The following is a 12,887-nucleotide window of genomic DNA, read 5'->3' as shown; positions in this document are numbered from 1 at the left end:
TAGCACTGATGCCTCTAAATGGGTTGTCCACCCCCATGACATCTGTGCAAACTTGATGACATTACAATTTAATGGAAATGTCTGCCATATACACAGGTGCAGGAGAACCTCCTGAGCTCCAGTTCTTCCTTGTCACCTTTCTGAATAATTTGGACAAACTTCTGTTACACTCACTGCAGAGAACTGCATCTCCAGCATATTTTCTGGTCACCCTGATGTGTCCTGTCAACAGATTACACCTTAGGCTGTATTCTCTTGGTTGTGAGTCAGGTAACAAGCTCCAATCTACTTTCTTAGGACTACTGACTTTGAAGTCTACATTTGTTGCAAGATTCTTGACTGAGTAAGGACCTTGTCCTCTGAGATATAAACACTTGTTCCTTTCACTAAACCCTAAGCATGGTTTTGGCTAAATTTGGCTAAGTATTCCTTTCCAAAGCAAAAGCTGAAGTGCTTCTTTTAGCAGAGAGCCATTTTGATGGGTAGCTACCTATACAGTCCAAACAGTTATATATAACTCATTTTCTTCCTTAGCAAATTAATTCTCTTCTATCACCAGATGAATACAAAACAATGGGTGCTACTGACACTAGTCCATTTTTAGCCTATGAATTTGGAGATTATGGATTCAACTGTTACAAATAAAGGATGACCAAGAATCCACCATGATGCAGAGAACCAAAGCACATACCATTTAAAAAAACATAATGATTTTGTCAGTTGAAGTATTAAAGTCTACAGCATTTTATTCATGGTCATATTTCCTATTTCCTCCTATGGGTCCCACCTCACTTTGAACTGGCTGCACACAAAGCCAGAGTTATGTACTGAATGTAGCACTAGTTTATGCCTCGTTTGATAAAGAAACTACTGTGGTATGTGCAAATGAATGAAAGATTAATTTGCAAAGAAAATAAGCTTCACTGCGTTTAAAGCACTTCATCACTCATTCCAAAACAGCACTGCTCATTTGACATCTAAAGGCTGCTTGCATGATACTACACAGTCACTGTAGTGAAGTCAACAATCAGCTCCACTTTCAGTGATAAACAGCATCTGGGCATACATTTTTGGAGAAAGTTATGCAGGCGTCACCAATTAGATAACCTTATTCTGAAAGATGAAGGATCTTGGCTTATCATTCATTCAGAAACAGAATGATATTCAGGGTTGGCTTGTTTCTAACTTTTGGTAAGACAGTCTCACAAGAGGTCTGAATTTAGTATTAGAGAATTTGGAGCGGTATGTTACCAAACCAGTGTGTGTGAGTTAACAGGAAAGCATGGAAAGTCCCATCAACTCCCACTCCCATCAACTACTATCTGGTTGCAGAAACCAAAGTTTCTGTAGTCAACAATCAAACAGCAGTATCACTGAATTAATTCATAAAGTTACGGCAATTCACCAGGAGATCAACCCAGTTAAGGATATTTTTCTTTAGTCTTCAGATTTTTCCCTTCCACGTCTGACTCAGTTTGTCACCAGCAAATAAGCACTTTTTATTAACAGCAGAATCCTTCAGCCTAGTAAAAAGTTAACCTTACCAGTGTGTAAACACAAAGCTCCTAACACGGAATTTTTGTAGTTGTACTGGGTTTTCATGGCAAGGGGTTGCCTTCTGTAATGGGCTGTGAGAAGCTTCCCCTAAGTCCAACAGAGAAGACTCCAGCTGGCTCCAAGATGGAGTCGCTGCTGGCCATGGCTGAGCCCATCAGAGACTGTGGCAGTGCTGCTGTGGTAACACATTTATGAAGGGAAAAGAAGTTATTGCAGCCAGAAAAGAGAGAAGTGAGAATATACAGGAGAAACAAGAATGCTCTGTAGATATCAAGATCAGTGGAGAAGGAGCGGAGAGGGTGCTCCAGGTGCCAGAGCAGAGATTTCCCTTGCAGCCTCTTGTAAAGATGACATGTGCAGCCTAGGGAGGACCTCACACCAGATCAGCTGGATACCCAGAGAATGTAGTGAACCTGTGGGAAGCCCACGCTGAAGGAGGATTTTTGGTAGGACCTGTGGCCCTCCAGCAAACCCAGAATGGAGCAGTCTGTTCCTGGAGGATGGCATCTTGTGGGAGGCACCCTGAGCTGGAACAGTTTGTGACAGCCCATGAGAAGGAACCACACTGGAGGAGTTCATGGAAGACTTTCTCCTGTGGAAGGGACATGACATTGGAGCACAGGAAGGAGTTCTTCCTTGGAAGAAGTTCTTCCTTGGAAGAAGCTGTGGTAAAACCACTGTGTGATCAACTGACCACAAGGTCCATTCCTTGTCCTCCTGTACCACGTGCGGAGAAGAGGTAGGGAATTAGGAATAAAGATAAGTCCAGGAAGAAAAGGAGGGGTTGGGGAAAAGTATTTTTAAGATTTGCTTGCACTTCTCATTACCCTACTCTGATCTGATTTGTAATAAATTATCTTGTTTCCTCAAGTTGTTCTGCCTGTGGTAGTAACTGCTGAATGATCTCTCCCTGCTCTTTCCCAAACTCTTGAGCCTTCTCTTGTATTTTCTCTCTCTCCCCTGTGCAGCTAAGGAAAGGAGTGATAAAGCAGCTTTGGTGGGCACCTGGTAAACTCTTCATTATCCCCTTCTCTGTAGTGACAGACAGATGGCTTTAAAACTTATTCATCTCAGATCCAGTCAGCAACACTGGCAAGACTTACAGTACATTATCCAGCTTTTTACAACACACCTCCCTACATCTAACACATTTTCTTCACAGTGCCAGCCATTTCTACAGCAGGAAAATGCCAATGCTGATGTACTCAGCGGTGAAGAGCACCAACACTGTGTTTGCCATTGAGAGCAGTAATGACACCTCACGAAGAATGCAGTGAGTAAGCTGCAAACAAAGGTTTGCATCTGCATAACTTGTACAGCACAGATATGAGTAGCAGCAATGTAAAGGTAAGTGGGAAGCAGGATGTGCTGAAATCAGGAAGACACACTTTAAGCCCTGCAGGTCTTGTCACATGGATGCTCACACTTCCCTCATGTCACCCATGCTCATGTTCTACCTAGCATCTTCCTGCTTTCCTGTGCAGCCACACCCCCAAACCATGAAAATTATACCCTGAAAAAAACCATAAAATATCTCAGAATTTTCTTGTTAGCTGCTGTTTATTAAAATCTAAAGAGATGGCAACATGCCCCCAAAGATTTGGAAAAGCCCTCGGAGCTTGACTCACCTGACTCACCTGATGGATACCTAGGGACTGTTCTGGATTATGCCCCTTCCTTCCCACAAGACTCTAGGTAGATTTCAGAGGATATTGGTTACACTCAGTCTCATGTCATGCTTGTGCTCTTACAAACACTTGCCACTTTCACCCCTTCATGCAAAGTCTGCTGTGCCTCATCACCTGGTTCAGGAGTCACAGGAGTGAAAAATACACAGGTATCGTGACTTAGATGATCTTTTTCAAAATGTAAGCAACTCTCCACAAGGCTCCTCTGGGATGAAACAGAACAGGCATCAGCCTACAAAGCAAACACAGCCTCATGGTGTGGGGAGAGTGGAGACTCCTGCACCAGAACAGATGCTTTGTCCAACTTACTCATTTTTAACTCTAGTGTTTGGCTGATGGTGAAGCACCACGATCATTTACTCTTTCTCCAAAGTGCTGAAACTGTGACATGCAAGATGAAGCGCTTGAAATGCAAGAATTTGACTTCAATTCCAACACAGTAAACAGGGGGGGAAAAAGTTATGCTGAAAAGCTTTCTTTGAACCTTTGACAGCTACTGTAGTTACACTGCAGAAAGCCTGCCAGTAAAGCACTTTTAGAATAAGTGTTCTCTGTTCAACTTTGCCCAAAGGTTAAAGTTTCTTTATAAAGCACAGTTCAAATTTATTCACTGTCACAAAGTACACCAAGAACCCGATTCAGCAAGAAACACACAGAATTTGTGTAATGAAAAAAGACATCAAGTTGAATCAAACCCTGAAGTTTTAGAGTCTCCTATGTTACCTCCATATATCAAAATCTCTCAGCAATTAGACTTGTAAGTTTTGCCAAACCTTCCAGCATGTTTTTCCCAACAATCCAGTTACATTGCACCAGGAAGTAAATTTTTTAAATGAGGGACCATGAATGCCTCAGTCAGCCTTTTTTAAGTATGGCTTTTTTTTTTTTTTTTTTTTTTTAAGTACTGTGGAAACCACACTATTAACTGAGGCACAGGCACATCAAAATCAGAACACCTGTTGCTGCCTCGGCACATCCTAAAAACATTATACTACATACAGAAGGCAGATCATTAGAGAAAGAAGCTGGAAAACGTACTGTATCAAATGATAGTGTACAGAAAAATGGGCTCCCCATATTTGTTTTACAGGCAGTGTATTTTTTGTCACTGTACAAAATAAAGGCAATTCCCCCCTCCAACAGGCTGGAACTTCTTGCAGTCCTGAGTGGGAGCTAAGGATCTGAAATCTGATGCTTGTCTTTTGGTATACTCTTGCTGTCTTGAGATACTTTGTACTCCAACATGATGCTACAAGGCATTTCCGAGGAAGCCATGAAAAAATCTGTACGGGTTTCAGTGCAAGACAAACTACAAAACTGAAAAATAAATTCTTTGACTCATCCAAATGAGATGAGCAGGCAGTGTCAGAACACACTTACTTGTTCCAAGGGATGTCACTGAAAAATTCACACAGAAAAATGATGTTGAAATGAGTTTTTATATGTTTTGAGCTATTTAAAAGCTTACTGCTGCAGAACCTGTTAGCAAACAGCACTAGATATTTTAATATTATTAATACTAGCTGTGCTCAGGAAAAACACAAATTTTAAACACTTGTAGCACTTCAGAAATAAAACCTAACAAAGCTGCAGTATTATTGAATAGCTCTGCTCAGCTGAGATCACACAAGCTATGAATATCCTAGGTAACAGATTTAAATGCATCAAAGTGAAACAAGACTTTACTTGGAACACCATGTGTCCAGTGTGTTGCTGGTCATACTTAAGGGTATAAATTTCCAACCTGTATATTCTAGGTAAGGTTTAAATTCTTCAGTACCCATACACTTAGCTAAATCAAAACAAGAAATGGAGAGATCATTCAGATATACATCTGCAATGAGCAAGTACTTTTTATAAAAGAAGACTGGTTCTCGATGTCTGCTCACTGCCAAATCCTAAATTCAAGTGTTCTAATATTGGAAATACAGACAGGAAGACTATTTATTAGACTTACAAGATACCTAAAAAAGACTAACCCTGAGCAGTAATTTCTCCAACAAATGAACAACAGAAAACTCATTAATTTCTTTGTTAAAACTTTGAGGAAAATTACTTTAACCAGCAGTGTAGCTTTAAAGCAGGCAGGTACATGAAATAACAAGGACTTCAGAGTCTTGCTGATAGCTCTTTTGGGCTTTGGTGGGGTCTTAATGCAAACATGTGTTTGGGCCAATTCCAAGGCTACCCTTTATCTGTGAAGCACACAATACAGGGAAGGCATTCCAGGCACCAAGCCTAACTCCCACCACAGAATAACCAGTTTCGAACAGTTGATTTGTATCATCTTTTCAGATTGCCCAACCCTTATTTTAAAGATGACAGAACACAGGATGAGAGACCAGGAAATCTAAGTGTGAGGATGCTAAGAGAAATGAGACCTGGGAACACACTGTGTCCAGAAGACAAAGTCTGTATGAAAACACCAGGAGTTGAGGAATGAGCAGGACATGCCTACACGTGGTCAGAGCCACTGCTACAGCACTCTGGACTTACAGCCTGAACCACCTTGCTGTCTATTACCATGCTCAGCTAAATCCAGACATCTTTGCACTGAAGTTTCTCTGTCAGCAGTCAAACTTGGCATAAAATTACCTGCTGGGCTGTGGCAGGTGTGAGGGACATGGCCACCAACAGCTGCGGCTCCTCCACCTCAGATGCAAATCTCTGACTGCTGAGTTGAGAGCAGTGGAAGCTACTTCACCACCACTCCACTGAATGAAACATTTACATTTCTGATGCCACATAAAGGCTACCACAAAGCCTATTTTTATAAATTCAGACCTAGTCGTGACGTTCACAGCGACACAGAAATGCACAGGCTGTGCTCCCATGGGAGCAGGCAGTGCTGGTGAAGTGCAGTTGTAAATCCCCACCTGGGCAAGGACATTAAGCAACTCAGCCATTCACTATACAAAATGTTCATGTTTCTTCTTACACGCTTATGTAAAGGTAGAAAATTTAAAGGTTTTTTTTTTTCTTTTTAAACTACAGTTTTTCATACCACATTAATGCCTGTGGTCCTCTGGTAATCAAGAGAGGAGTTCTAAACCAGAGTAAGTTTTACTTTTCTTGAGGAAAACCTTACCTATGCCTCAGAACCATCCTGCTTCAGTTCATCACCCTAGGGCTGGATAACATCTAATGAACTACAGAACACTCAAACCAACGAGCCCAGGTGTCTCTGCATACCCTCATAAGGAGGCACTGACAACTGTTTTGGGGAAGGCATGGTTCCACCTTACAAACTTCAGTGAAAATGACCAATTTTGGGGGGGTATGTGTGTGGTTTTTGTTGTTGTTTAGCACATAATAGACTTGGAAGGATAAGAAATTCAGTCAAGTAAGAGTTCACATAACTAAGCAAACAAACCTTTAGAGTAAGAGCAAAGCAAACATTCACCTGTCATTTTCAAGACAGGACTGAGTGAACTACTTAAGGTATTATGGAAGATGCTCTTGTAAGCAGCAAATTGCTTTTTATCTGGCTGCACTGGAATCTCAGCTTTCCTTGGGTTTGCATGGCTGCTTTTCCTGTATTCTTGAGCACGTGGACCACTGCTCTCATCTCAACCTGTTAACATACATGTGCACCCAGATGCCAGACAGAGTAATGCATTAACTCACTCTAAAGCTACCCATGAAACAACTTGCCTTGCTGCTGCTTGAGGTGCACTTGCACTCAACTCTGCAACCAAATGAACATCTGGTAGGTAAGGTACTGCCTCCCCTCTCTACTGCACTAAGCCAGAGTGAAGCACGGCAGGAAATTCAGATATCACATTCCTTAAGCAGTGGTTGTCCTAGTCCCAAATAAGCTAGTCAGTACTGCTCTTTGACTCTGCTCTCCGGATAATCTCTTATCAACTTCAAAACATATGCCAACACATTAAAACAACTTTTTGCCAACTCAGATTCCTTGCCAGTGGCTCTTTGCTCCTGACAACACTTTTCCAATCCTACTCTGGATCATCTGCCTGGAGGGTTTCTGTGCTTCTTTTAGTTTAATTACCCTGACCTAACATCTTCAGAGTTTATGGCATAAAAAGGCAGCCCTCTGAGTCCCCACTAGTTTACTCAGTTTTAACCACCTCCATCCAAGGCATCTCTAGAAATACCCAACCTCAGCTCTCTGAGCCATGGCAGCAGTTGGTCTGCACCATTAAAGCCATGAATAACTGTATTCTGCATTGCTTTTAATCTGGCAATTGTCTGTCCCCTCTTTATGGCGAGTTTCTCTCTTCTCTTGAAGTACACTAATATTTCTGTAGAGTGCCTAGCTACCTTACTGGCAGACAAGCACTGTCTAAAATCTGTTATGTATCAGCCTGAACTTTATACTGAGTTGTGAAATGGCTTACAAACATGTGCACTGAGCAGATATAATCTCATTCAAAACAGACAATTACTCAGTCCCTGGCTTTGCAAGAGCATACATTTGAAGGCAGACTCAGACTTAAAGAAGAACATGAACTGATCCAGAGAATGATGTCTTTGATCTTGAAAACCAGCTACTAGAGCAAAAGACACAGCTTGGTGGCTTTTTTCTTGATGGCTGAGACTGAAATATTATATGCACTGCTAGTAATTTGTTTTGTCATTTAGAAATGCTCACTAGAAATCTGAACAACAGTGCCTATTTAACAAGTACTCCTATTTACCAGAGGAGATCTTGCTGATATATGGAAAATTGTTCAGTCTGTGTTAATTTTTCCATTGCTACCAGATTTTGTACCACTAGGAAATCAAGTCTGAGCCAGAGTATACCTGTGGTCTTGTGTCACAGAAAAGCCAATCTCACTTGAATGCTTTAATGCAGTCTCATATTAAACACTTGCATCCTTGCTGTGCTGTAGGGAGAAACACCTAAGAGAGATTTTTAGGTCAGTAATGTATAATAATCTCACCTTTCTTCCCTTGAACACACTCCTAACTATATTTTGTATTTAGGTCAGAATCTGTGACTCCTGCTGTCAGCTCCTCATCCCCAGTGTGCTTTGGTAACAAGGAAAACAAAGCTCACAGCAGCAAACTCAAAGCTACAAGGAAGTCAGTTGTCACTGGGGCCCATCTGCATTTCCACAGACAGTGACTCGTTTAGCAGTGGGAATGTCTGTGTCTTACTATCAATTAAGTTTTGCCTACATCTTAATTATATAGGCTTCATTCAGAAAAACTGAAATAGTCCAAGTGAAGACCAAGCCTGTACCTCTCTAAAAAGCTGATAATGTTTGAAGATATGTTTCAGACTTTAAGAATGCTAATACTTCCAAAATTAAATCACATAAATGCTAATTAATATCACCACTCTTTGCCACCAGCAGCCACTTCCAATCAGAGACTGCTGTGCTGGAAGCACTGCAATGAGCAGTGCAAGGTCCAACAATGGCTGACCACCAGCAACATCCCTCAGGGATCAATACCAATTGTCACTAACACAGCTCTTTACTACTGACAGTGATGGAAAAGAAGCACAGCCTTGGTGCCCTCTGCAAAGGTGGGGTAGCATGGCCATTGCAGGGCTGCAGCCAGACAAGGTGGTGGAGAATGGGCTGGCAGGGAGCCAACAATGGCAATCACAAGCCCATGGGATGCAATAACCCCACACAGCAGGAAAGGCTGGGGCTGGATGAAAAACAACGTTCTAGAAATGGCATTTGGGCTCTGGTGGGGAGAAAGGTGGTGGTGAGGCAGCAGCTGAGGCAGCAAACTGCACCCTGAGCTGCAGCAGCAAGGCTGGAGCCAGCTGGGCAAGGTGCTTGATCCTGCCCCTCCACCAGGCACCCATGTGAAGGTGCCTGCTTCAGCTTTCTGTCTTCTCTTTGAGGGCCAGCAAAGCCCACCTGAGGTGGTGAAGCCCTGGAGCACATAACATGCCAGAGGCTCCCATTGCCAGTGAATCACAGACTACCTCAAGTTGGAATGGACCCATGAGTTCTCATGATACATAACAACTTAATGAAGAATATTCTGAAAAATTAAAGCAAAGGAATGTTCTGCAGTGAAGTTTGAGGCTTTTGTTGTGTTAGTAAGTTCTTGGTATTAGAAGGAGAGCTTAAATATTTTGGAATATTGTAGTTCTACCAACAACCTGACAAATCACTTATGAATCCTCCAAGTGCTGCTGAGATGCTTCTTGAACTCTTGACATATTTGGTGCTATGACCACCTTGCTGAGGAGCCTATTCTAGTGACTGACCACTCTGTCTGTGAAGAACCTTTTCCTAATGTCCAGTCCGAACTTTGCCTGACACAGCTTCACTCCATGTCCTCGTGTCCTCTCACCTGTCGCCAGAGAGAGATGAGCACCTGCCCCTCCACTGCCTTGCCTGAGGAAGCTGTAAGATTGGATGAGGTCCCCTCAGAACTAAGGTGAACCAGCTGAGTGAACTCAGCTGCTTCTCCTAAGTCTTAGTCTTGAGAGCTTCCATCCTCCAGGCTGCTCTCCTCTGGGAGGGCACACAGCCTAGAAGTTTAATGTCCTTATCCTGAAGCACCCAAAACTGCATGCAGCACTCAAGGTGTGACTGCACCGGTGCAGTGCAGAGTGGGACAGCAACTCCTGTCTGTTGCTGGACTGGTAGAGACTGTTACTTTTGCTATTAACTATCGAACCACTACTACATTTTGGCACTTAAAACAACATTTAAGTTCACAAAAAAATTTGCCCAGCGATTCACCAAAACACAAGAAAGGGGAAAAAAAATGAAATTCAGAGGTGCCACAGAGAGGTGGCAACAGCAATAACCACAAATTTAAGTACCATTTTCATGAGAGCCAGGGAAATGACAGTGAGAGATGCCAAAATGTATCTAATTAAAAAAAGCTCAGTGGACAATTCGCAGCACTACATTCCAGGTACCAAAAAATCTGGCTCCTCATAGTCCAAGTAATAACAAATTTATAATTGGAATTTCTTTGCTGGAAATGGGTGAATTAATTTTTGACCGTGCAAGAGAGAAGTTATTCCACAGATACTGTTTTTCTCACCTCACCTACAGCCCTTGAGAACTGGACAGGGGGAACACGGGAATGCCTCTGCTTACAAAGCATTTCGAACTGTTATAGAAAAGACTAATGCATAGCAATGGGTACAGTGGAAGCTTCTACCAGTACCATCAGTTAGCTGACATCATGAAATGCCATTTCTTAAAATCAGTAATTAACTCAGCTAATAAGATTTTTAAGCCGTTTTATCTAACTGGAATTTTCTAAGCCACAACGGCTTTTCGTGCAATAATCAAAATCAACACCTGACCCAGATTTTATAAGATACACTCAGTATACATACACAGATGCTTCCAGACGACTATCTTATACTTGCACCACTTCCCCACCATGTTAAGTGGGGAGATGAGATAGCACTGGAAGTGTTGTCATTAATTTATAATTAATGAGGGTTTTAAGAGTGCCTGGATCCACCCAGACAGAGGAAGTGCCCAAGAACTATAAAGATAGCAGGAATTTCCTGCAGGGAAAAGTCTGCTCCACCTGTCTGAGGACCTCAATGCATTTTGACAGGAAAACCCGACCAAAAAATCCTCACAAATGGAAGGCGATAATGAACATTTATGTCTCCAACTCCTGTACAAGGGGAAGGCCACACTGCTTGCTACAGCGATCAGCTCTTCCACTGCAGAAGGAAACGGGCAGATCTGACACAAAAGTAAATTTCTAGTACTGCTCCGTTTATAACAAAGAGGAAGGCAAGCAACAAGGCTCTTAGACTAAGAAAAAGCCTGAACATGAGATACAGATCGACTCTTTCAAGCCGCTTAGTGAACGTGAGGCACAGCCCACTATCAAAATAAGACATTCTGGCTACTCACAGGGCGTGCAGCATGCTCCTGCACCGTTTCTCTTTCCTACTTCCAGCAGGAAGGAAAGGCGGCTGGGTCGGGTGCGGCTGGATGTGAAAAATCGCAAACTCACTGACATCTCCTGCCCCGGGGTGCCCGGGCCGGCCCCGCTCGGGTCCCGCCGCTTTCTCCACCAAAGCGGGACGCGGCCTCGTGCCGGAGGTTCACGGGAGCGGCCCCTAGGCACGAACCGCCGCCGCTCCAAACAGAGCTCCAGCCGAAATCCATCCTCGACTCGCCCCGACCCACCGACCCCCCACGCCCTCCCCGTTGCCTCGCCCCGGGACTCCGGCGGATTCAAGCCACGTTTCACAAGCGATGTCAGCTCGCCGCGGGAGAGCCCCGTGCCGCGGCAGCGCGAGCGACCGGCACCGCCGGCCGGCTGTTGCAGCGGCTGCGGGAACAGGCGGGGCTTCGCAGCGGGCCGAGGTGCCCCGCGCCGCACAGCTCGGGGCAGCCCGCGGCTATGGGTGAGCGGCGGCACGGACAGGGGCTCTCCGCGCCTCCGCAGCCGGGTGGGCAGCGCCCCGCGTCCCTCGGGCCGCTCACCTGCTGCTGGATCTTCCCGTCCTCGGTGACCACCCAGTGAGTGGTGGCAGCGGCGGGTCGCGTCCCCGAGGCCAGCAGCGAGCACAGGCCCAGGGCCCAGCCGGAGAACACCCATACCCGCCCTAGCCCGCCCCGCCCGGACGCTCCAGCCGCCGCCATCTTCCCCAATCCCGGCCTGCTCGCACCCCCCGGAAGCGGAACGGCCGTCGCCGCCATTTTGGGAGCGGGCGGTGCCGCGCGCTCGGGCCGGTGCGGCCGCAGCGGGGGCGGGCCCGGGGCGGGGCCAGAGGCGGCGCCGGGAGCCCCCGGCCGGAGCGCTCTCAGTCCTGGGGCAGTGCCGGGCCGAGGGGCGGAGCGGCAGCCAGGCTACGGCCCTGGAGCGCTGCTACAGCCCCGCGCGGGGAGCCGGGTCCGGACAACGGCGCCTTCCCGTACCCCTGGCAGCCGCCGGTAACGACGGAGCCGCTGTCCCGAGCACAAGGCCGGCGTTAAATGCCAACAAGCGCCGTGGGGCGACACGCTGAACGCTTCAATTTAAAGGACGTAATTGTTGTCCGGGACACGGTGGAACAATTCCACGACGGCTCGAGGGAACGAGTTTGTGCCCAGCGTAAACCAAGGCGTCCCTGCAGCCATGCACACTCAGTTAATGCCAGTCCTCCCAGGAGCTGGGTGAAGGCAGCTCTGGACACACCGCGCCTTTTCCCTTCTAAAGTTTTTCAGTTACACAGCAAAAACAGAACTTTTCCTTTCCTGGTCTAGTTGACAGTAAATACCAACCCAGCAGCGAGAGCCTGTATCCCCAGTACCGAGTGAAATCTCAAAGCTGGCACGTTCAAATTTTGTTGTTTGATCTTTCTGCAGTCCTGCATCTTGGGAACATCAAACTTTCCGGCGTGTATTAAACAGCAAGATTTGCTCGCAACTCAAACTCAGTAAGTAGAGTAACAAGTTTACAAATGGTGTGTCAGTGGTTCAGCGATTTGGTTTCTACCAGTCTAGAGAAAATACCGCACAAGTATGATAGCTCCTTACTGCTGCCAGAGTTTTCAAATCAGGCGTATTACAGATTCCACAGAAAACCCTAGACTGCCCTTCCAAGCGGCTCTTGCTTTATCGTGTCAGGAAAATCCACAAACGCCGGAGGCTTATGTCCAAAAAGGAGACAGAGGAGTCCTGTAAGGTCCTGCGACTTCATTCTAATAAAAGGAGAGAGTCCACCGGAGCACACGCC

The 12,887-nt window shown here is 45.3% G+C and overlaps 1 protein-coding gene across 2 annotated transcripts in view; it reads right to left on the bottom strand.

Moving 5' to 3' along the window:
- Positions 1-11,869, bottom strand: part of TTC17 (tetratricopeptide repeat domain 17) — a 55,445-nt gene extending 43,576 nt beyond the window's left edge. Inside the window, exon 1 of one of the 2 annotated variants that reach the window (XM_062494252.1) lies at positions 11,654-11,869. In XM_062494252.1, coding sequence (XP_062350236.1) covers positions 11,654-11,869 — 216 coding nt within the window. Of the gene's footprint in view, positions 1-11,074; positions 11,253-11,653 lie in introns of those variants that run through there. The other variant, XM_062494253.1, reaches the window with a different exon arrangement.
- Positions 11,870-12,887: the final 1,018 nt, after the last annotated feature.

The sequence above is a fragment of the Cinclus cinclus genome, chromosome 6 (assembly GCF_963662255.1).
Source record: "Cinclus cinclus chromosome 6, bCinCin1.1, whole genome shotgun sequence".
Classification (NCBI taxonomy): domain Eukaryota; kingdom Metazoa; phylum Chordata; class Aves; order Passeriformes; family Cinclidae; genus Cinclus; species Cinclus cinclus.
This window is presented reverse-complemented; position numbering and strand designations above follow the sequence as displayed.